Source organism: Tamandua tetradactyla, chromosome 25 (assembly GCF_023851605.1).
Source record: "Tamandua tetradactyla isolate mTamTet1 chromosome 25, mTamTet1.pri, whole genome shotgun sequence".
Classification (NCBI taxonomy): domain Eukaryota; kingdom Metazoa; phylum Chordata; class Mammalia; order Pilosa; family Myrmecophagidae; genus Tamandua; species Tamandua tetradactyla.
In genome coordinates, this window is record NC_135351.1 from 4,827,614 (window position 1) to 4,852,175 (window position 24,562).

The 24,562-nt window shown below is 42.4% G+C and overlaps 1 protein-coding gene across 2 annotated transcripts in view; it reads right to left on the reverse strand.

Moving 5' to 3' along the window:
• SERPINB6 (serpin family B member 6) overlaps nucleotides 1-22,326 on the reverse strand; it is a 44,699-nt gene extending 22,373 nt beyond the window's left edge. Inside the window, exons 1-5 of one of the 2 annotated variants that reach the window (XM_077143509.1) lie at nucleotides 22,197-22,326; nucleotides 9,731-9,905; nucleotides 5,523-5,666; nucleotides 2,935-3,052; nucleotides 1,249-1,391 (exon numbers count right to left, since the gene is read on the reverse strand). In XM_077143509.1, the coding sequence (XP_076999624.1) occupies nucleotides 1,249-1,391; nucleotides 2,935-3,052; nucleotides 5,523-5,666; nucleotides 9,731-9,895 (570 nt within the window). In that variant the 5' untranslated portion in view covers nucleotides 9,896-9,905; nucleotides 22,197-22,326. Of the gene's footprint in view, nucleotides 1-1,248; nucleotides 1,392-2,934; nucleotides 3,053-5,522; nucleotides 5,667-9,730; nucleotides 9,906-21,434; nucleotides 21,543-22,196 lie in introns of those variants that run through there. The other variant, XM_077143508.1, reaches the window with a different exon arrangement.
• Between the last annotated feature and the right edge of the window lie 2,236 nt (nucleotides 22,327-24,562).

Below are 24,562 nucleotides of genomic sequence, written 5' to 3' on the forward strand. Positions count from 1 at the left end.
AGAGGGTGCTGGCCAGCTCAGGGGAGAGGAAGCCACCGGCCCGGGAAGGAGAGGGTCCGGGAGGCTTTCAGAAGGAAGCAGGGAGGTCCTGATGGAAATGCGGAAAGGGAAGCAGACAGACTCCAGATGGCAATGAGCCGTGCACACCATGCAATGGAGTTTGGAATTTTCTCTCAAAGGTTCTGGGGAGCCAAGAAGGGCTCTAGGACTAGAGACATTTGATCAGATCTGGGGCAGAGGCAGAACTCCCTGGAAACAACACAGAAGACGGCAAGGGAGCCGGGCAGATAAAGTTACTTGAGGCTAACCCTCCTGCATGATTACAAAAGCAGCATGACATATACGTGCAATGGAATATCATCCAGCAGTAAGAAGGAATGATGTTCTGACCCACACAGCAACACGGACGAACCTTGAGGACACTGTGCTGAATGAAACAGGGCAGACACAGAAGGACGAATGTTTCATGATGCCACTAATATGGACTCGTAATGTATAAACGCGCAGACAGCAAATCTAGAGTAGAGGTTACCAGGAGATAGAATGAGGCTAAAGAGCAGGCAGCGGGCGCTTCATATGGGCAGAATGTCTAACTAGGTCGAACTGAACATTTGGAAACAGAGGTGCAGACAGCATTTTAGTGGGGGCGTAATTAGCAGTGCTCGGCGGGGGGTGAAGGTGGCTGAAACGGGGAGCTCAGAGTCAGGTGTGTCACCAGAAGGAAAGCTGAGGCGAACACACGGGAATGTCTAACACAGGAATCTTGGGGGGTGGACAATGTCTGTAACTGAATGTACAGATATAAAAACGCTCTTTCATGAACTAGCACTAACGTAGGACCCTATTACTAGGAGTTAATAATAGAGGGGTATATGGGGAAAAATGCACCTAGGCAAACCATGGACTAGAGGTTAATAGTAATACCTTAGTATCTTTCAGCAACAGCCACAAACGCACCACACCAATACTTGGGGTCAGAAATGGGACCGGGGGAGAATAAGGAGATGGGATGTTTGTAGTTTTCTTTTATATTTGTATCTTTCTTGGAGTAATAAAAGTTTCTAAAATAGACTATGGTGACAAACGCATGACTACGCGATAATACTGTGAGCTATTGATTGGACATCTGGATGGACTGTAGGGTATGTGAATATATCACAATAAAATTTCATTTAAAAAACAAAACAAAACAGTCAGAACCCAGGGAATGTTTTTGAAGCCTCTCCCTTGTTATTGCAACATACTCACCTTGCTGATTTTAAACGGCCTTTCTCTGGTCTGCTCCTTGTTGAACTGACTATCCCAGTTTCCTTTGAAGTAGATGGCATTCACGAGAATGAGGTTAGTCATGGAGTTGACAGCGTCGGAAGACAGCAAGTCTCTGATTTTATCTGGAAGGAAGAATTAAAGAACCCATTCGGTAAAACAGTTTCCCAATTCATGCATCAGGAATGACATTCAGATGGGGTCAACTTTAGAAGTCAACCTCACAGATGCATGCCTTTCACTGTCCCCAAAATACAACCACATAAAGGGATAGCTGTTCATAAAACAACAACCACAACAAAAACTTGAAACACAGTGTTGAGCGTTGGTTAAAAAAAAAAAAAAGCCCTCATCTGAATAAAGCACATAAAATGAACAAGTAAATGTCAATACATGCAGAATGAATTAATAACACATGAGAGAGAAAGGAATGATTGGTCCATAGGACTTAAAGAAAGGAACTTAAAGGACTGTGGCAGGCATAAAGAACAGTTTCAGTTAAGAACTGAAGGTAGAAAAGGGTTTGGCCATCTCTCTCCAGCCAACACAACAAGCAAACTCACCACCCTCCCCCTGTCTACATGAGACATGACTCCCAGGGGTGTGGACGTTCCTGGCAACGTGGGACAGAAATCCTAGAATGAGCTGAGACTCAGCATCAAGGGATTGAGAAAACCTTCTCGGCCAAAAGGGGGAAGAGAGAAATGAGACAAACTGTCAATGGCTGAGAGATTCCAAACAGAGTCGAGAGGTTATCCTGGAGGTTATTCTTATGCATTAAGTAGATATCACCTTCTTATTCAAGATGTAATGGAGCAGCTGGAGGGAACTGCCTGGAAATGTAGAGCTGTGTTCCAGTAGCCATGTTTCTTGATGATGATTGTATAATGATACAGCTTTCACAATGAGACTCTGTGAATGTGAAAACCTTATGTCTGATGCTCCCTTTAGCTACTATATCAACAGAAGAGTAGAACATATGGAATAAAAATAAATAATAGGGGGAACAAATGTTAAAATAAATTTAGTTTGAAATGAAAGGGGTATGGTATGTATAAATATTTTTTCTGTTTTCATTTTATTTCTTTTTATGTTATCTTTTATTTCTTTTTCTGAATTGATGCAAATGTTCTAAGAAATGATCATGATGATGAATATGCAACAATGGGATGATATTGTGAATTACTAATTATATATGTAGAACAGAATGATTATATATTAAGAATGTTTGTGTTTCTTTGTCATATTTTTTAAATTTAAAATTAATAAAAAAAAATTAAAAAAAAAAAAAAGAAAAGGGTTTGGCCAAATGTTAAAGAGCGAGTGGATAAACTGTAGAGTGTGGCGATGCCAGAGAGGGAGACAGCACACACCCTGAAATGTGAATTTTTCCTTATGCTAGTTGTGAAAAGAAAAACTATACTAATTTAACAACAAAAGCCACAATAGTAATAAGTATGATTCTTCTGGAAGAGATGTACTGACAAGCAGGGGAAAGGTAGAGGAAATGTCACACGTTGACTGTATTTCAGGAGCAGATTTTTAAAGTTTGCAGTTATTTAAGGGAAAAAAAAATAATCATTCCTGCTTAGGCTTGACAGTCTTGTGAAGGAACTGACCACAGGACTGAGCAAAATAGTATTAGATAAAATAACAGTGTATTTTCACCTTCTGTCTTCTTGGCTACCCAGGTGTTAATGTGTTTTCTGGACTCCTCTGAAGCACTAGCAAAGTCAAGTGTTTCCATCTCTGCTTGGTAGAATTTTTGGCAGGAATCTTTAAAAGACTGAGGGTAATAGAAAAAGGTAATTGCACAGCTGCAAAAGTAACAGACACCAATTGTTCATTGCACCAAATCGGAAAGTCAATAATTTCATGATTTACATATACAATTTACAAAAAGATGTGAAGAATTAACCTGAAGTCCAAATTCTGAATTTTCAGCTATATTTAACCTTAGCTTATAAACTAACCGAACAAGCAATCTGATTCTCAAAAAAGATTTCATGAACTGTTGGATCCCGTTTAAGGGAGTAGCTGTGTATCCAGGAGATAATCACATAGATTGAGATGCTCTAACTGCAGAGTCCATCTCTCCTGACCAATCACTGCCTTGTTGAGCCAAGGGTCAGACAGTGAGAGGTTACACTAAGGTCTGTGGTTCCTTCAGTAACATGGGAACAGGCCAGCACATCCACCAGCACTTTTCAAATCTGCGCCATCCAATGTGGGACCCCATGTGGCCAGCATATCTGAGGAACTGGAGATTCAACTGCATTTCATTTTAATAAATTACAATGAAATTTAAATAGCCACATGTGGCTGGCAGCTGCCATCCTGGAGGGCTCAGTTTCAGACTTTGACCAATCCTCCTAAAAATGTTCCAATTGTATTTTGTTAATGTATTCTATGACTTGACAGTGATATTAATGAACATCTACATCATGCCACATACGAGCATATGGGTGGAAACTAAACGGGCAGGAACAATTAATTTGTTGACAGTGAGCCACTGGATGGTTTCCCAAGATTTCTTTTGAGCATCTTAGGGCTAAACATTTCATCCTCTTTTCAGACTGTTTTTTTGACTTGACATTTTTCCTTGAGTACAGTGCTGATGGGCACGATGACACAATGTTATGAACACACAATCTGGACATACTAGCTGTGTGACCCCAGAAAAGTTCCCTAAGCCTCTGTGTCCTGCCCTGTCAAAGAAGACATGGCACTAGTTACACTGCAAAGGGTCTCTGGGAGGACCAAAGGAAAGACCACCATTACAGCTGTCTTACAGAGCATTATGGAGTTTCCAGAATGTTCTGGGTCCCAGACTAAGTAATCTACGACCATCAGTTCATTTTATCCCCATGGAACTCTGGCACTGCCAATTACACTGACCCTGCTTGTTTGCCAAAGCTTTCGAAAAATGTTCAACTTTCCCAGCCTAAGAAAATGGTCTGAATGCAATCTGATCACTCATACACTGATAATCTGTTGCAACCCATGGGCGATGTTTACAACTTTAAACACATTTGAAAACAACTGTCTACTTTTAAGTTACCCGTGTTTTTTTTTTTTGTACAAGCAACGACTAGTCAAACTCAAAGAACATCTCTAACTATATGTTGCTTTGGGTACTGGATTCCTGGAACACTAAATTAATGAGAAGTAATGGACAAATATTTCTCATCTCTTTAGTCTACTGTCTGATATCAAAATAACATTTTAAATATCAATGCTTTCCTTAAAATATCCACCAAAAAAAAAAAAAGAAAAAAGAAAAAGAAAGAAAATCAGCTAATCCTTTGTGCTGGTTGTAAGTTTCGTTTTTATTTAAATAGAAGGCTTATAAAAAAAGACAACAATAACCTATAAAGTAGCCAACACTGACAAAAACAAGTAAAATTGAGTTGTGAAATCACACTATGGTACGCAAACCTTAACAATGCTTGACTACTTTCATTTTATACCCATTTGTTTAGAAACAATTAATTTAGAGTCTGAAACAAGTTTTTCAAATAGTGAGAAAAAAAAACATACAACAGAAGAAGTATATCCATATATACTTCTATCCTAGCCATATAAAGAAGAAGTATATCCACATAGACTTCTATCCTAGCCATATAAAGAATTCTCATAAATCAATGAGAAAAAGGCATACAGCCCAACAGAAAAATATGCAGAGGAAACATAAGTAGGCAATTTGTGAAAAAGATACAAATGCTCAAGCAACACCTTAAAAACGTGGTTCAATCTCAATAATAATCAAAATCTTCATTTTTACATAACAAGAATATGCCCACATATTGCTGGAACTGTTTTTTTTTTAATGAAAAAAAAGTCATGAAAACATTATCTAACAGAGCCAGTATCAATAGCCAAAAACAAACTTAAAAAAAAAATCAAAATATTTATTTCACACAAAACAAGTGTGAAAAGCTGAGCAAGTCTCCCAGTACTCACAAAACTAACACTCTATGTAAAACAGTGACCAGAAATGTTCATTTTGACGACTTCTTTGTTTTGACCCATTCACCTCGTATTGTGCGACATTCCATGTTAGTTCTTTTATCAACACTGCCTCACTCCAGCTTCACGGAAGCCTGGACAGGACCTGCTACAAAGCCCATTCTACAGATGACAAGCCTGAAGCAGGGTTAAAGGAGCTGCATGTGCTTAGCGGACAGGACTGGCTTCAGGCCCTGTCTGTGTGAACTCTTCCTCCCCCTTAGTGGGAAACAACAAGCGGGACTTACGGAGAGGAACTCGCAAGACTTTTCTCCGAAGAGCCTATTGGCCGTCCTAAGCAAGTACTGAGTTCCTGCTTTGTTCACTTCAGTGAGAAGTGTCTGGAACCCTTGGTGAACATCTTCGCCTCCGCTTCTGCTTAAACAAAGGGCCTGAAAGCAAAAGCAGAATAAAAATACACTTCCTTATATTTGCCAACTTCAAGAAGTGGGTATCCCAAACTCAGCACTCGGGACTTTCCAGAGCCTACCACAACTTAAAAGAAAAGTAAATCCAATTAAAGATGCAAAGTGTCCTGAAAGCCATGCTCCAGGTTCCCTACCTGCAACTTACTAGGCCGCCCAGTGATCACATCCTGCAGGGAACCAGAGTCCTCTACGTATTGGTTTGAAGAGAAAAGCCTTTCCTTACCCTCTAACAGGATGTCTCAGGCTATCAACCCTCAATTTGTGGTCATCTGTCTGCAAACAAGGCTGCCAGATCTGTCTTCCCACCTTTACTGAGGCTTGCCCCTCAGCATCTCTTTCCCCTCCCCTTGCATCCAGGCTGGCCCTGGGACTTGCTTGAACAACAGAATGCAGCAGGAATGTCACTAATCCAGCCCTGGTTTTAAAAGCCCTGTGGCTTCCACTTTCATCCTCTTGTAACCCAGCGGCCATATTGTAAAAAGTTCAAGCTGCTCTGCTGGAGACCACATGGTGAGAGCTGCTTGGTGGAGAACCCAGGCCCCAGCTCACAGCCAGCACCACAGCTCTAGACTTGTAGGAGGGGCCTTCTCGGACCACCTGTGCCAAAGCTAGCTGTCACAGCTGCATGAACGAGCCAGGCTAGCACCATGCAGGGCCGGAAAACAGTCCAGTTGACCCACACAGGGTGAGAGATGACCATCGTTTTGCAGCAATCATAACATATGCAGCAACTATTATGTAGTGTGGGTTCTGCCATAAGCAAAATAAAAAATGTGTGGCACTGGCTTCAAGGTTGGGTGGCTGGCAATGGAAAGGCTGCTGAGGATACTGCTAGAGAAGCCTAGAAGGACAGTGAAAAGTTGCTGTTAGAAGCTGGGGAAAAGGAGCCATGGTGTATATTAGCAGAGGAACTGCTAAGACCTGCGAGTAGGTAGCGGGTGAGGTGGGTGGAGGGGACTAGGAACTTCCCCACTGAACACATGGATATGCCTAGGAGACTTCCAGGAAGAAGTGGCAAGTGCCAACCGATTTATTTTAGATGCCTAAGGAGGGAAAAGATCAGGTGATAAACTGGAGCTGAAGAAAAAAATGTTCTGTTTTCAACCAGAACACTTCAAACCATGGCTTACTGGGTAGAAAATAAAAATGATTCTTATTCCTAACTTCTACAGCTGAAAAATGATCCCAAAGCAAGAAATAGCATCAGGGCAAGAGATCAAATGCAAAGCACTAAATTCAGAAGCAAGATCAAGAGGCACTTTAAAACCTTAGAAAGATCAAGGCAGGAGCTCAGAGACTCACTCAGCTAGGCAAAGGGGCTTCTGAAGAACTTTAGGTTCTTCCTACCGTCCCCTGACTCCAAAATACAGGGTCCTGTCTCAGACAGATTAGTGGATATGGCTTTTATCTAATGACGTAGATTATAAATTGATATATAGAAAGTCCACAAAGGCCTAAAGGAGTTGTAGCAGCTTGGACTAAAAGAGAAAGAGGCAGCCTCCTGGCTCTCCACTTTGTATGGGAAGGAAGCAGGCAGAGAGAGCTAGTTAGCAACCAACATGAGCCATTTCTAACAGAACAGGTAAGGAGTTGCAAGGAGTTGCAGAGAGCCTTGATAACACCTCGATTTGGACATCTCTTGACTAGTCGATTCCCACGAGCCAGTACATTCCTATTGTTCAAGCCAACCCATGACATGGGATTTTCTTGAGCAGCCAAGGAAACACAGTACTGAAGGTGGGCTCATTGGGGCTACCAGGTGAAGTACACGTCACCCTCCCCAGACCCTGCGTCTCACTCCGTGTGGAATCAGGCTCCAACATTCCCTGTCCAACACATACCTGGCACATCTGGGAACTGCTATGATTCAGTCACTGTCGTGGGTCTCCCGCACTCCCCGTCTACCTCTTGTGAATGGGAGTGCCTACTGCAGTCGTCCTGTTCCATCTCGCCATGGGAGTGCCTACTGCGGTCGTCCTGTTCCATCTCGCCATGGGAGTGCCTACTGCAGTCGTCCTGTTCCATCTCGCCATTGTACATGGGTAATGTGTTAGTGTTTGTACCCACGGAACCACATTGTGGTGGACTGAATTTCATATACCCCCAACGAACACATTTTTAATCTGATCCACATGCCTGTGATGGGAACCTGTTGTAAACAGGCTGTTTTGGAGATGTTATTTTTAGTTACGCTGTGGCCAACTGATTCAGGATGGGTCTCAATTCATATTACTGGAAGCCACAGAAAGAGAAGAAACCAGAAGCCAGGGTCAGAGGAGGCCACAGAGGGAGAAGCCAGAAGTCAGCAAAAACTGGAAGAACTGAGAAAACAGAGGATATTGCCGTATGACGGGAGGGAGAGAGGAAAGCTGTGAACTGCCAGCAGCCAGCACCAGAACACTGCCGTCTCCTGGGAGAAAAAGAACGTGTCACTATCTTCATTTTGGACTTCTTGTAGCCCCTAAACCATAAACCAACACATTCCTGTCGCTACATCAAAACCAATTTGTGGTATTTGTTTTAGCAACTCTGCCAAACCAAGCCACATACTGAGAAGCTGCATCTGAAGAGCCCCAGTCGCATCTATTCCTGGACTTCAAGCCTGAGCCTGATTCCACACGGAGTGAGATGCAGGGTCTGGGGAGGGTGACGTGTACTTCATCTGTGGGAGGAATGGGGGTCATTAGGAGCCAGAGGGTAGACAAGGGTAGCCACTGGTAGCCCCAATGAGCCCGCCTTCAGTACTGTGTTTCCTTGGCTGCTCAAGAAGATCCCATGTCATGGGTTGGCTTGAACAATGCGAATGTACTGGCTCGTGGGAATCAACTAGCCAAGAGATGTCCAAATCGAGGTGTTATCAAGGCGAAGCTTTCTTCCCAAAGACTGGTGTTCTGGGGCTGACTGCCAGGGACCCTTTGTCCTCACCTCCTCTGTCAGATAGCAGTGCACATGGCAGCCTCTCCCAGCCCTCTCTTCTCTTCTGGGTTACACTGACTGTCAGTTTCTGAGTGCTCCCTCTGTGGCTTTCTCTCTAAATTTCATCCACTTGTGCAGGATTCCCGTCATAGGCTCAAGACCCACCTTAACATAAGTTAACATAAGTAACTTCGTCAAAAGGTCCTACGTAGAACAGGTTCACACCCCCAGGAATGGGTTAAGTGTAAGGACATGGTTTTCTGGGGTACATCACTACAAACCACTCCGTATATACACACCCTGTGGGAGCCTTTCTCACACTAAGTGTGGGCTTGCCCAGGTGATGGGCATTCACCACGGGACATTAGCAAAATGACCCAAGCAGAGGCTTGATAAGTGCTTGCCCACACAAGCTCATCCTCATGGAACACTCCCTCTTGGAACCCAGTTACTACGCTGCAAGAAAGTCCAGGCATTCCTTTTAAAGAAAGGTCAGATGGAAAGGCCCCAGGGGATGAGGCACTGCGTGGAGGAGGCCATGGGGAAAAGAAACACCATCCCTAGTGAGCTTCCAGCTGGATGTGGCTGGAGAATGACCCCAGTCAACCCACAGATTCCTGACACAGTGAATCATCACTTTAAGCCACTAAGCTCTGGGGTGTTGTTGAGTAACAACAAATAACTGAAACACCGTTGAAATTAATTTTTGGTGACAAGTGCCATTCAAAGGGATTTCACACTTCAATAAGGCAATAAAGATAAAAGGTGATTTTTAACAGTTATGAAGCAATTGTCAATTCCCAAAGACTATCATGAGATTCAACTTGAATCTTGCAATGTGACCTCCATTTACAGACTCGGGTACAAGTGAAGACAGCGTGGTGATAAAATCATTCGTTCTTCTGAATCAAGTGCCTGAAATGCAATCCCTAACAAGAGGCCCAAGTCGAGCAGTGGTTATGGGGTTTTCTCTGTCAACCCTCTGTCTACAACCTGCCATGCTGGCATTGACCCATTCAGAGCAATTGCTTTGGGATGTGAAATGTGGACGAGCAGCTCAACTAAAGAACTGGCGGCAGCAGTCGGCACTGCCTTGAAACAGTGATAGGTACCTGGGCCATTTGGGTTGCGGTGTTTCCCTTCGCCCCAGTGAAGACCATGGCCAGGGCCGCTGAGATGCTCATGGGCGAAAAAAATACATTGTGCGAGTTGTTTTCACACAGCTGTTTCAAGAGATTTAAGGCAAAAGTGCCATTTGCTTCTGCTAGAGCATCCATGATGGTGAGCCTGCAACAGAGAATTTAGAAGCAAATTTAGATTTACATAAATGAAGGCTTACCCATTGTGGTAGTTAGATTCAGGTGTCAACTTGGCCAGGTGAAGGCACCTAGTTCTATTGGTGTGGACATGAGCAATGGTACGGGTACCTCATCTGTTGCTGATTACATCTGCAGTCAGCTAGGAGGCGTGCCTGCTGCAATGAATGATGTTTAACTTAACTGGCTGGTGCTTAAATGAGAGAGCACAAAGTAGCACAACGTAGCACAGCCCAAGCAGCTCAGCATACCTCACCTCAGCACTCGCAGCTCAGCCCAGGCCTTTGGAGATGCAGAAAGGAATCACCCTGGGGAAAGTTGTTGGAACCCAGAGGCCTGGAGAGAAGGCCAGCAGAGATCATCACCCTGTGCCTTCCCATGTAAGAAAGAACCTCAGTTGAAAGTTAGCTGCCTTTCCTCTAAAGAACTAACGAAATAAATCCCTTTTTATAAAAAGCTAATCTGTCTCTGGTGTATGGCATTCCGGCAGCTAGCAAATGAAAACATCCGTATACTGCTTTTTTTTTTTTTTTTTTTTTTTTTGTATGACAAGGCTCTGGAAATCGAACCCAGGTCTCCAGCATGGCAGGTGAGAATTCTGCCACTGAGTCACCATGGCCTGCCCACGTCTACTGCACTTTTACTCTACTTATAAATCCTTGTGGTTGATTCTTATGTTCAATGAGCAAATAGGTACATGCTTAAGAATTTCCTTTTGAGGGTCTCAAAATAATTCTGTGTGGAAAATATCAAATAGTAATGTTTGTAATAGGATTCCATTTTTGTAAAAAATGGAATGATGCAGGACTTTATGATTCTGTGGTCTGAATGTTTGTTTACAAGCAAGAAAAGACGGTGGAAGGATACACTGGTGGCTGTTAACTCTAGTTAGTTTTTGGAAGCATGTGCTGGTTTGAAGCTATTATGTACCCCAGAATTACGAAGCATTAAAGCAGAACAGTTCTTCAGAGATTCCTGTTATATACTCCCTATTGTACTGGCGGGGAACCTAAAGTTCCTAGAAGCAAAGTGATAAATCCCAGGGTCAGTGCCCTGTCTTTTCCCTGCTGTTCAAGAAGCCAATTACTTCTTGACGTTACTTCAGGTAGAGAGGAATCCAGAAGAGAGGGCTGGAAGCAGGTAAGAACTAGGCTGGTCAGAAAGTCTACAATGGCAGCAGAGCCAGTGGGGGAAAGTTGAGCTCTAAGGACGCAGAGCCTGCTTGCTCGATATCTCCTATAAATATTTACCTAATTAATGTTTCCCTAGTCAGAGAATTCTAGCATTCTAAGACATTCTAAGTCTCAGAAGTGGGTGGGGACTGAAAGAACGAGGAGAACAGAAAGCAAGAACAGATATGTCCATGGAGCAGAAGAGAAGACAGACATGGGAATTAAAGAATGAACGCATTCTTTACCAAGCATGCAATTATATCTACACCTGTGGTCAGCTGAAAGTGGTCCCCAGAAATGTCCAGGTCCTACTCCCTGAACCTGTGAATGTTACCCTTAGATGACAAAAGAGGATTTGCAGAAGTGGGCAAGTTGATCCTGACATGGAGAGATTATTTTGGATTATCCTAAATTTATTCATAAGGGTCCTCATAGAGAAGCAAAGAAAGATTTGACAGAAGGTAATGCGACAATGGAAACCAGATGCCATGCTGCTGGCTTCAAAGGTGGAAGAGAGGCCATGAGTCAAGGAATGTGGTACTATAGTCTGGAAACACATTTTCCCCTACAGCTGTCTGGACCCACTGAAATGGACTTCGGACTTCTGGTTGCCAGAACTCGAAGACAACAATGTGTAGTGTTTAAGTCACCAAGTTTGTGGTGACTTGTTAGAGTAGTTACAGAAAACTAATACGTTAACTAAAATCTGTTAATTTTTGTACACTGTCTTTGTTTAAACCTTTTGTTTTAAAATCCTCTTTATTCAGAGAACAGTCAGGACATGGGACACTTGTGGTTTGCACTGATAGTCTGATACTGGGAAAAAAAGGGATTTATGAAATAGCTGAACAGTCATTCAGGACAAAGTCTCTTACATCAAATAGAAAACGGTACTTCCTTACGTGACTAGGGGCAACTGCTTCTGCATCTGTGATGATAAAACATTAGATAGCCCCCTTGTTCTCCAAACAGAAACAAGATAAGGGGATGCTTTATTATAGCTTAGTTCTGATAGTTCTGGTCAAGGCAAATGCAACTCATCAAACACAAGGAGAAGTAAAATGAGAAGGTTAAGAAATAAGCAGAATTAGCAAGCTGTTTCATAGTCTACCTGAAGAGCAGACAGAATCAATGGAAAACTCTTAAAACTATAAGAGAATGAAGTAAAGTGGGCTACAGAATAAATATACCAAAACAAATTAGGTTTCATATATACCAAGAATCAACAATTAGATGATGAAACAGGGTTCCTTCAAGATACTGTCAGGAACTTAAGACACCTTGAGAAAAACCCATTTCATTCCTTACTAAAGAAAAAATTTAAGTGTAATGAAAAATAGGGGAAAAAAAGTAACATACCTATAGTAGAAGGACGAAATAAGTAGCTATTAACCTTCCAAAATTAATTTCTATTTCATGGTGATTCCTATTTATTTCCCATGTACTTTTACACTTTGTAACTCAGCAGAATGAATTTAAAGTTTAAGAGATCAAGGAAATTTTGAGAAAAGAATAAGACTAGCTTAGATTAATTTTAATAAATATTAAAATCTATAATACTCTACAAAATGTGACAGGGTGCAAGAAAGACAGGTGGTTCAAAGTAACAGAAAAACGATGTCAGAAGCAGTGCTTGGTGTAAATACTGTAAGACAGCGAAAGCAACACAAGTCAAAGGGAAAAGAGATGGATTACTCTTGAAAATGTGTTGGAAATCTCTTAAATTTCTGCAGAACCATTTATTTTCAATATTATTTACACAATAACATTAAATTAACTTCAGATGAGTTAAATATTTAAATGTAGAAAATAAAATCATTAAAAATTAGTAAATGTATCTGATCTTAGGAAAGATCACTGGGTACTTCCTAAGATAAAAAATAATTGAAAATAATCACAGAAGTTCAATACATCTGACGAAAAATATTTTATTTCAGTATATAAAAAGATGCCATAAAAACCCAAAAGATGAATGACAAAAATGAGAAAAACAGTTGAAAAAAATATCTTTCATATGTCATTTAAAGGGCTAAAAAAAAAAGGTTGGTAAGAAAAGCAGACCCCAGTAGAAATATGTGCAAAGGACATAAGCAAATTTACAAAAAGAAAAGAAAAGCAAGAGCTAATAACTGTCTTTACATTTTTTTATTTAAAATTTTTCACTTCAAAGAAAAATAATAAATCCCATGTTTTGAGCATCTGCTTTGTGCTAGGTCCTACGTGAGTGCATTTCTTGAAAGATCTTCACCCACTCCTTAAACCCAAGGAGGTAGGTCCTGGGAAGATCTGCATTTTACAAACAAACAAACAGAACCTCGGCTGGTGAAATCTCTTGCCGGAGGCCACTGGGTGACAGGGAGAAGAGTAAGTACTGAAATTGGTCTGCTGGACTCTGGAGTTCACTCTCTCTATCACTATTGCATCCAGCCTTCCAACGAAATTAAAGATACCTGTTTAAAACAGGAAATTCTCAAGTACAAAAGCCGGCTGGTGAGTAAGAGGGACATTGTTTCCCCCACTCCGCAGGCGTGCTGTAGGCTGGGACATCAATATTTTGGTGTGTCAATTAGAATTACGTAAAAAAAAAAAAAAAATTTAAAGGAAGGAAGAAAGGAAAGAAAATGCCAGAAAAACATGCATTTCTTCTGAATCAAAAATTCCACCTCTAGGAATGGCAATGAAGGCAAAACTCATAAATGCTGATAAAAATATTGTACACAAAAATGACTTCTGAAGTACTTTATACCCTGCAGAAAAAAATATCTTTAAATGCCCCCAGAGATCAGGGTTAAGATTCCATCACACTCACGACATGGGTGCAGGGCTAGCTGGCAGTGTCTGGCACACCCACCAGCTGGTCAGCTGCTCCCCCATGCTTGGCTGGCTCCCCAGTCCCCTGGCAGAGCAGCCCCATCGCTGGGCTGGCTGACCTGGATTTGCCCCGGGAGGAGGAGACTCGAGCGCGCCATCTGCTGACCAACATAGTTAGTGCAGGTCGGGGGCACCAGACAGGGAAGGGAGAGCTTGAAGGAGGAGGAGCCTCACAGTCGCCACCTGCTGGGGAGAAGGGGCTGGGAGTCCAGCCTGGGTCTCCTGTGCGGTGGGGAACCATTCTGCCACAGAAGTATCCCTGCACCCCTACTCTGCCACGGGAGTATCCCTGCACCCCCATTCTGACACGGGAGTATCCCTGCACCCCCACTCTGCCAAGGGAGTATCCCTGCACCCCCACTCTGCCATGGGAGTATCCCTGCACCCCCACTCTGCCAAGGGAGTATCCCTGCACCCCCAGCCTAGCTTCTAACAGACCCTTAAATTGAACTATATCACCTACATGAGATCCAGACGTTGACTTGGTGGAGAATAACCAACAAAGTGCAAAAGGAAACACTCAGCAAAAACTAAGTAAATACAAAACTTTAGAAGAGTGAAGGAAACCAACTTGCGAGAGAATCATCTCAAGAGAATCAAATGCCCTGAACACAACAGAAAATCACAAAGCACATGAAGATCCAAGCAGAAAAATGGCCCAGCCAAACGACCAAATCAAAATCTCAGAGGGGACACAGAATGTGGAACCACTCAAGGATATTTATAAAGAAATAAAGGACATCAGGAAGATACTAGAAGAGCATAAAAAAGAATTCAGGAGGTTAAGTAGAAAAATGGCAGCTCTCACAAAAATGAAAGATACAGTCGACCAAATAAAAAATATACTGGAGACACATGATAGCAGATTCAAAGAAGCAGAAGGAAGAATAAATGAGCTAGAAGATAGAACAATAGAACTAGAGCACACAAAAGAACAAATGGCAAGACAGATAGAAAAAAATGCAACTGGATCTTAGGCAAATGAAGGACCACAAGAGGCAATGGGAATTACTGGTGTCTCAGGAGGAGAAGAATACAGTAAAGTGTTGGGAAAGTTAGTTAAAGATATAATCAGAGAAAACTTTCCAACCCTTATAAAAGACACGAATATGCAACTCAAAGAGGCCTAGTGAACTCCAAATAGAATAAATTCTAACAGGATCACTCCAAGACACAAACAAATCAGACTGTCAGGTATTGAAGAGAAACAGTAGGTCCTGAAAGCAGCAAAAGAATAGCAATCTACTACAAAAAGGGAAAACATATAAGACTTACTTCAAACTACTCAACAGGCACCAGGGAAGCAAGAAGGCAGTAGTATGATATTTTTGAGATTCTGAACAAGAAAGGCTTTCAAACAAGAATTCTTTATCCAGCCAAGTTGTCCTTCAAAACTGAGGGAGAGATTACAATCTTCAAAGACAAAGAAAGATTGAGAGAACCAGTCAACAAGAGACCAGCCCTACAAGAAATACTAAAGGGAGCCCTGTTGGCTGGTAAAAGAAGATAAGAGAGGGAAGTCTGGAGGAGGGCACAGAATTGAAGAATATGAGTAAAGGTAACTGAAAGGAAAAGAGAAAGAGAAGGAATCTGACAAATAAAAACTAAAGAGCAAGATGGTAGAGTCAAGAACTGCTTTTACAATAATTACTTTGAATGTTAATGGACTAAATTCACCAATTAAAAGATACGGACTGACAGAATGGATCAAAAAACATAATCCATCTATATGCTGTTCAGAAGAGACGCATCTCAGACTCAAGAACACAGTTACATTGAAAGTGAAAGGATGGAAAAAGATCTTCTATGCAAGCTGTAACCAAAAGAAAGCAGGAGTAGCTATACTAATAGCAGACAAAATAGACTTTAAATGTGAAGACGTCATAAGACACAAAGAAGGACATTGCATATTAATTAAAGGGACAATTCACTAGGAAGAAATAACAATCATAAATGTGTGTGCTCCCAATCAAGGAGCGCCAAAGTACATGAGGCACGTATTGGAAAAACTAAAGGGAGCTATAGACATGTCAAAAGTAATAGTGAGAGACATCAATACTCCACTCTCCGCTATAGACAGAACAACCACACAGGATCAACAAGGAAATAGAGAACCTAGATGATAAGATAATGAATTAAATTTAATAGTAATATATAGATCATGACATCCCAAAACACCAGGATACACATTCTTCTCTAGCGGACATGGAACATTCTCTAGGATAGATCATATACCAGGCCATAAACTGAGTCTCTATACATTTACTAAGATTGAAATTATTCAGAGCACTTCCTCTGATACAACAGAATAAAATTGGCAATTAACAATCACCAAAGAAGCAGAGCTTTCACAAACATATGGAGATTAAACAACACACTCTTAAATAATCAGTGGGTCAAGGAAGAAATTGCTGGAGAAATCAGTAAATATTCGGAGTCAAATGATAATGAGAAGACAACATATCAAAAGTCATGGGATGCAGCAAAGGCAGTGCTGAGAGGGAAATTTATTGCCCTAAATGTCTGTATTAAAAAACAGGAACAACAACAACAACAAAAAACAATAACGAGGAAAACTTGAGGATTTAATTGCTTACCTGGAGAATTTAGAGAAAGAACAGCAAAGTAACCCCAAAGTGAACAAAAGAAAAGAATTAATAAAGACTAAAGCAGAAATGAACAAACTGGAGAACAATGAAACCATAGAAAGAATCAACAAAACTAAAGGTTGGTTCTTTGAGAAAATTAATAAAATTGATGGTCCCCTAGCTAGACTAAGAAAGAAGAAAAGAGAAGGACACAAATAAACAAAATCAGAAATGAGAGGGGGGTTGTTACCACAGATCATAAAGAGACTTAAAAAATCCTAAGAGAACAACTATATTGCAACAAACTAGACAACTTAGATGTAACAAAGTCCTAGAAACACTCCAATTACGTATACTGACTCAAGAAGAAACAGATCTCAACAAACCAATTACAAGAGATCTAATTAGTCATCAAAAATCTTCCCACAAAAAAAAAAAAAAAAAGCCCAGGACCAGATGGCTTCACAGGAGAATTTTATCAAACATTTCAAAAAGAACTAACTCCAGTCCTGCTCAAACTCTTCCAAAATACTGAAGAAAAAGGAATGCTACCTAACTCATTTTATGAAACTAAAATCACTCTAATATCAAAATCAGATAAAGATAATACAAGAAAAGAAAACTACAGACTAATCTCCTTAATGAACATGGATGTGAAAATTCTTAACAAAATACTGGCAAATTGATAGTATCCAACATCACAGTAAAAGAATTATACATCATGATAAGTGGAATTCATACCAGGAATGCAAGGGTGGGTCAACATAAGAAAATCAATCAATGTAATACAGCACATTAACAAATCAAAGAGGTAGAATCACATGATCAGATTGATGCTGAAAAAGTGTTCGACAAAATCCACCATTCTTTCCCAATAAAAACACTTCAGAAGTTAGGTATTGAAGGAAACCCTCTCAATATCTTAAAGGGCATATATGAAAACCCATAGCCAGTATCAATCATATTTAGTGGTGAGAAAAAAGCATTCCCCTTGAGATCGGGGATGAGATAAGGATGCCCATTGTCACCACTATTATTCTACATTATATTAGAAGCACTAGTTGAGGCAATTAGACAGGAGAAAGAAATAAAAGGCATCCAAATAGGAGAGGAAGAAGTAAAACTTGCATTATTTGCAGATGACATGATCCGATACTTAGAAAACCCTGAGAAATCTATAGCAAAACTACTTAAGCTAATAAATTCAGCAAAGTGGCAGGATACAAGATTAATGTCCAAAAATCAGTGATGTTTCTATACACAAGCAATGACCTATCTAAGGTGACAAATAAGGAAAAAAATCCCTTCAGAATAGTGACCAGAAGAAACAGGTATCAAGGAATAAGCCTAACCAGGGATGTCAAGGAGTTATACACAGAAAATTACAAAAAAATTCTAAAAGAAATAAAAAATGACTTAAACAGATGGAAAGATATTCCATGCTCATGAAAAAAGGTTGAATATCATCAAGAAAGACATCAGTTCTACCCAAACTGATCTACAGATGCAATGCAATACCAATACAACACCCAACAACCTACTCTGAAGACTTGGAAAAACTGGTGATCAAATTTATGTGGAAGGGAAAGAGACCTCAAATGGCTAAAGATATCCTAAAAAAGAAAAGCAAACTGGGAGGTCTATCACCTCCTGATTTTAAAACTTAAACAGTGATCAAAACAGCATGGTACTGGCAGAAAGACAGAAGGACTAACCAGTGGAATAGAACTGAGAGTGCAGAAATTGACCACCAAATGTATGGCCATTTGATCTTCAATGAAGTCCCCAAATCCATTGAATTGGGGCAGAACAGTCTTTTCAATAAATGGGCATGGGAGAACTGGATTTCAATAGCCGAAAGAACAAAAGAGGACCCCTACCTTACACCCTATACAAAAATTAATTCAAAATAGATCAAAGACCTAAATATAAGCGCCAGTACCATCAGACTTCTAGAAAAAAAATAAACACAGGGAAACATCTTTACGATCTAGTAATAGGAGATGGCTTCTTAAACTTTACACTTAAAGCATAATCTGTGAAAGAAAAAATAGACAAACGGGAGCTCCTTAAGATCAAGAGCTGCTGTGTCTCAAAGGACTTTGCTAAAAATGTGAAGAGGAGGCAGCCATCTCAATGGGAGAAAATATTTGGAAACCACATATTGGATAAACACTTGATGTATCTCATAGCCTTCTGTTCTAATTCCTCTGAGAACATCGAAGATTGTTTCATCCAGCTCTCTTCTGCTCCCTGCATTGTCTCTTTCTCTGAGGTCTTTTTTGTGTTGCAGTTAGCATTTGCTTTTTTTTATGTAAGTCTCTCTCTTTCATGCATAGGCTTTCCAAAGATGCCTGATGATCCTTGGATGCCAGTCCGTACTTAAGCAGGAAAAAGAAGGTTGGGAATTCTGTTTCTATGGGCAGAACATGAGAGCTGGGCTGCAGTGTGCTCAAGGGGTCAGAAGCTTTGTGTCGGAAGAATCAGCACATGGAGGAAGCCTCCTGTCATGCTGGTATTCTGGAAGCAGGCAAGGGGATTTCTCTTCACCTGTAACCTCTCTTTTCATCCCAGTGCTTCCCCCACCTCCTCGCAGTCCCCGAGTTCCAACCAGCTGAATAAAACTGTTCCTTTAGGGGTGAGGCAATGACCTCCTGGGAGGTGGGTGGATAAGGTGGGGGGGATGGCATCTGGAGTTGAGCTGTGCTGTGGACATACTTTCTACCAAGGCCCTGCACTCACCCCTGCCTTGTGGGGATGTCTCCCCCTCCCCAGGCTGCAAGGTAGATGGGTGGGGGGCTTCTTGGAAGCTGCTAAATCACTTTCCCCTCCTCTATTCACTTTCCTCCTCCAAAAATCTGCTGGAATCTCTTGTCCATTGTTTGCTCCTCTCTCTTTTCCTGTGTCCTTGTATATAAATGCTTTTAAAAGCTACTTGACTATCATTTTAGCAGGGTTTTATGAGAGAAAAGAGATAAACACATACATTCACAACTTTGCAAGCTACTTTTGTGAGCAGAATAAAACAATATTTTAATGTTGAAAAGCCATTTGTTTAGCAACTACCCAGTTTCTCTTCTAACTGAAACAGATGCCTAAGCATCAAGTACCAGTTAATAAAATCCTACTTGTTTATCCTGAAATGTGTGAAATGTGAATTTGAAAATAATCTGCCGCTATTACACAATCACGAAATAACTACCATTATCACTTTGGAATAATATATACATCCTTAACAATGAATCATAAAAAAGATTAAAGAGATGCTAATCCTAAGACAAAGAAACTCAAATTTTAAGTTTACCTCTCAATAAAATATTTCAAATATCAAAGGAAATTATAAAGAATCTTGAGATTTTTTAAATGTCAAATGCTTTCTTTTATCCATTCAGTAAATGTTATCAGTCATAAGGATGCAGGTTTCATAGGAAATCATATCACAGGCCTAAAAATGGGGCTTACTTCTTTAGTCTCAGTAAATAAGTACCCAAAAGCATTTTTCACACATACATACAGATATATATACACACAGTATATATATATTATACATATATACATAGATATAAATGAACATGAAAAATTCATTATATATGTCTAAATCGTTTACTGCTTTAAAAACAGTATGCTTTTAAAACTAGGCAATATTTAGCTAAATATATTTAACACATTCAATCATGCATATGAACTGGGTTTTAAGTATTATTAACAAGTACTTACGTGTGTGTGTATATATACATATATTTTAAACAAGTCTAGCAAATCTATTCTAGTAACTTTTTTTCTAGAACCCTGGAACACCACCAATTAACATTCATAATTGATTTTGCTCACCTGCCTTAATAACTATTTAAGATAATGCTATATAATTGTGGTTCTTGCCTTCTTGGGCTAAGGATGCGTAATCCTTAATGCCCATACAATTTAACGGGCTCAAGTTTGGTTGAGTGAAGGCTTGGGCTCCTGCTTTGTCACTACCTGTGTTTTCTTTGACATTTGTGTATGCATATGTGTGTTCTTTTCTCTGATCATCTTTCCCCTAATACATAACCGGGATGATTCCATCTACTCCAAAGGCTTACTGGGAGGATTAAATAAGATAAAGCCTGACAAGCAGTGCGTATTCAATAAATGGCAGGCAGAATTATACATTTTCTTTCTTCCGGTGTTTCATCTAACTCCAGGTCCAGCAAGGTTGGAAATGTAAGGTATGTGGGCTCATAACCTAACACACACGGCCCTTCATGTAAGTAGAAAAGGAAGGCGATTCCTTTTGTCGCAGTTTACTGCGCTGGAACTTGAAGTTAAGCGCAATCCACTGAACTGTAACAAAATACCTCGGATGGGAGTCGGCCCTATATCACTTCAGATGCTCAGCTTACAAGGCCAAGTACGACCAAATCGCCCCCCTCCTCAGTGGAAGAAAGCAGAGCCACAAGGGCCGCAGTTACTCGGGCGTCACGAAATACTGGGACGCACCCTGTGGGTACTGCAGCGGTAATCCACGTCGGTCACCGCGCCCATTATTTAACCCCAGCCGTCCAGGGCGCCCCAGGAGCTTGGTCCAAAGGTCATGTCACTTCACCTCAGTCCTAAATCACGCCGGCGAGAAGCAGGCAGCGGGGCCCCGGCCCTATTTCCATCACCAGCCCCAACCAGACCTGGAAACCAAAGCGCCTGCTCCTGGCGCAGCTTCCCGTCAGGTCTGGGCGTTCCTGACAGCGCCTACATATGAATCTGCCATCCTTCCCTTTTCCAGACCTGAGAGTGGAGGAACCCCAGTGCCCATTCTATCTGCCATACAAACGTCAAACCTAACTAAAACTTTCCCCCAAGGCCTCTCAACCAGGAAGACGCTAAATCGTGTCCTACCTTGCCCGCAGGGGGTTCCGTGGACAAAAAAACAAACAAAAAGTTAAGGAAATCGGGAAAGGCGCCGAAAACCGTCTGCGCAGCCCCGAGGGATCCGGAAGCTCTGCGGGATTCCGCCCGACTTCCCGGCACTAGGAGGGAGCGGTTGGGGAGGTCCACGCCTCCGGGGCGCCGCCTTGGCCTCGGGATTCCCAACGTCCGTGTCCGCGCGCCGGGAGCCCGCGCGCTCCGGGGCGCGGGGCCACTTGGAACCGGGGGTCACCCGGGGTCGGGAATCACCTGTGGCAGGAGTAACCTGCGGCCAGGGGTCACCTAGGGCCGGGAGGAGAGGCGGACCGCCGTGGCGCGAGGGTCACCTGTGGCCTGAGGGCCCCGCGCAGCCGCCTCGGACGCTCCGCGCCGCCCCCATCCCGGCGCCGGCCGCCGCCGCCTCCTCCTCTTCCACCTCCGACTGGGGCGGGAGGCCAGCTCGCCCCGGGTCCCGCAGGCCGGCGGCGTCACTCGCCGGCCCCGGCGGCCACGCACGGCTCACCGCGCGGCGTCATCCGGTCCTCCCGGGCTGAGGGACTCGGCTGCGAAACCCAAGCCGGGAAGCTGCCCCCGCCCACGCTCGCCTCCGCCCGCGGCCCGGGACTGCTTTCGGTAGGGCAGCGCGGCCTCTCCACGGAAGGTCCGCCCCGACCCGACCCGGCTCCAGCCCGTTGCAACCCGACATCCCGAGGAAGCCCCGCGGGGAAGCGGGTCCCCGAGCCGGGCACGTACCCAGCGGTCTGGACGCCACTGCCTGGGAGCCAAGAGGGAGCGCGCGGAGCGGCCGGGGAGAAAGCGAAAGAGGGGCGCCCCGAGTCTCAAATACAGTCCGGGGAGGGCGGGGGCGGGCCGGAGACGGCGTGGACGCTGCGCCCGCAGCCGGGCCGCCCTCCGACACCGGGCGGGACCCGGATGCCCAGGGAGGTGCTGGGGACAGGGGGTGTAGAGTGGGGTGGGGTGGGGCCCGGGGCGGCGCTGGGACTTCCCAGTCCCGGGAGCCCGACCGACCCTTTCCCCAGGGCCCGGGGGTCCTGGATGCGTTTATTTGGTCCATTTGAGCCACCAGGGAGCCCCTGCTGTGCCCCTGGCCGCGAGGGGTCAAAGGAAAACCCTGCCTGCCCAAGGGAGTGTCTCCATCAGGGACGCTCAGTGCGCCCCTTCTCACCCACCCACCCCCACCCCAGTATGTGTGTCTATAAAGAATTGTGCATTATGGCTCCAGAAAAGTGCCCGTCCCTGGTACACGGTCTGTAGTTGGTCCGTGCAGAACAGAAATGAAAAAATGAGCGAAGTGTTTTTCAATGACCCCAGGACTCCTCTGGCCCATACGATTTAGACTCCAAGGCTCTGACAGATTCTGCCGATGAGCCTGAAAACCCTGTCTGCCTTCATGGCAGAGCCGTCTGACAAAAGGGGGTCAGGTGACTGGACATAGGGAAATCCCATCCAGAGTTTTTAAAAGAGAAACTCAGTTTTGGACATTTCAAATTACCTCCTGCCTCCTCGGTCCACCCTAAGCCGGAGTTTCTCTTCACACCAGCACTGTTGACATTTTGAGCCGGCAGTTGTTAGTTGTAGGTTACTGTCATGACATTGTTACACGTTTAGCAGCATCCCTAGAGCTTCCCCTCACGGGGTGCTGGTGGCAACTGCCACTCCATTCCCCAGTTGTGACTTTTTATTTAATTTTATTTTTGGTATACTGGAACCTAAAGGAATGCTGAGAGATCGCACTTCCATCCTTATTCTCTATGATCATTTTCACCCCAAGTTCGTTAGGTTTACCCTTACAGTATTTCTTTTAAAAAAAAGAATATATCATTTGTTTATAGATTCTAATTCAGCTCCTATCTGTCTGCCTGCCTGTCCATCTAACCTATAGCTCTGCACTTTGCCTTTTTTCCTTAACAAATTTTGGAGATTCCTCTAATTCCATAGACAGTGAGCTTCCTTATTTTTTGTTACAGCTGCATAGTATTCTTTTTTGTGCACTGGTGGATGTTTGGGTTGTTCCCAGTCTTATGTTATTAAAAATAATGCTGCTATGAATAACCTAGTGCAGGGTTTGCAGATGTTTAATGTACACACAGATCATCTGGGGGTGTTGTTAAAATGCAGGTTCTGTTTGAGTAGATGATGAGACTCAGCATTTCTTACAAGCTCCCGGATTGCAGCTGGTCCACAAAACACACGCTCAGTACCTAAAACAGGTGTAAATAGTGTTTTGAATTAATGGACAAGTATCTGCTAATCTGTATTCCTAGATTCCTTGAAATGGGATTGCTAGGTCAAAATGTGAAGGCACATATAATTTTGTTAGCTAATGTCAAGTTTTCCTCCATAGGGATTGCTTCATTTTGTATTTTAGATAGCCATGCATTGACTAATGGTGTTACTGTCAAATTTTGGGAGTTTTACCAATCCAATAAGTGAGAGATATTATCTCAGGCTAGTTTTTTTTTTTTTTTTAGTGTGAAATATAACATATATACAAAAAAAAGCACTAAATTTCCAAGTACATTTTAACAAATAGTTATAGAACCGACTTTAAAGTTTGATTTTTTGCTTTTTCTTCTAGCTGCTCCAAGACACTGGAGACCAAAAGAAATATCAATATAATAAAATGAGTCATACTCATTTTTTAAATCCTATCTTACTGTTATACTTCTCCTCTTACTTTTTTCTTTTTTGTGAAAAATAACATTTAAACAAAACAATAAAGTACATCCTAACAATTAGTTGTAGAACAGATTCAGAGTTTGGTATGGGTTACAATTCCACAATTTTAGGTTTTTCTTTCTAGCTCTATAGGGTACTGAGTCTAAAAGAAATATCAATATTCTGATTCAGCACTCATACTAATTTGTTAAACTCGACCTTCTCTGTATAACTCCACGATCAACTTTGATCTTTCTCTCTCTCCTTAGGGGTATTTGGACTATGCCCATTCTAGCTTTTTTCATACTGGAAGGGTCTGTCGATACTATGGGGCAAGGGGATGGAGCTAGTTGATGTTCTGGAGAGGCTGGCCCCACTGCATGTCAGGATTTAACTGGTCCAGTGACCCATCTGGAGGGTGTAGGTTTCTGGAAATATTG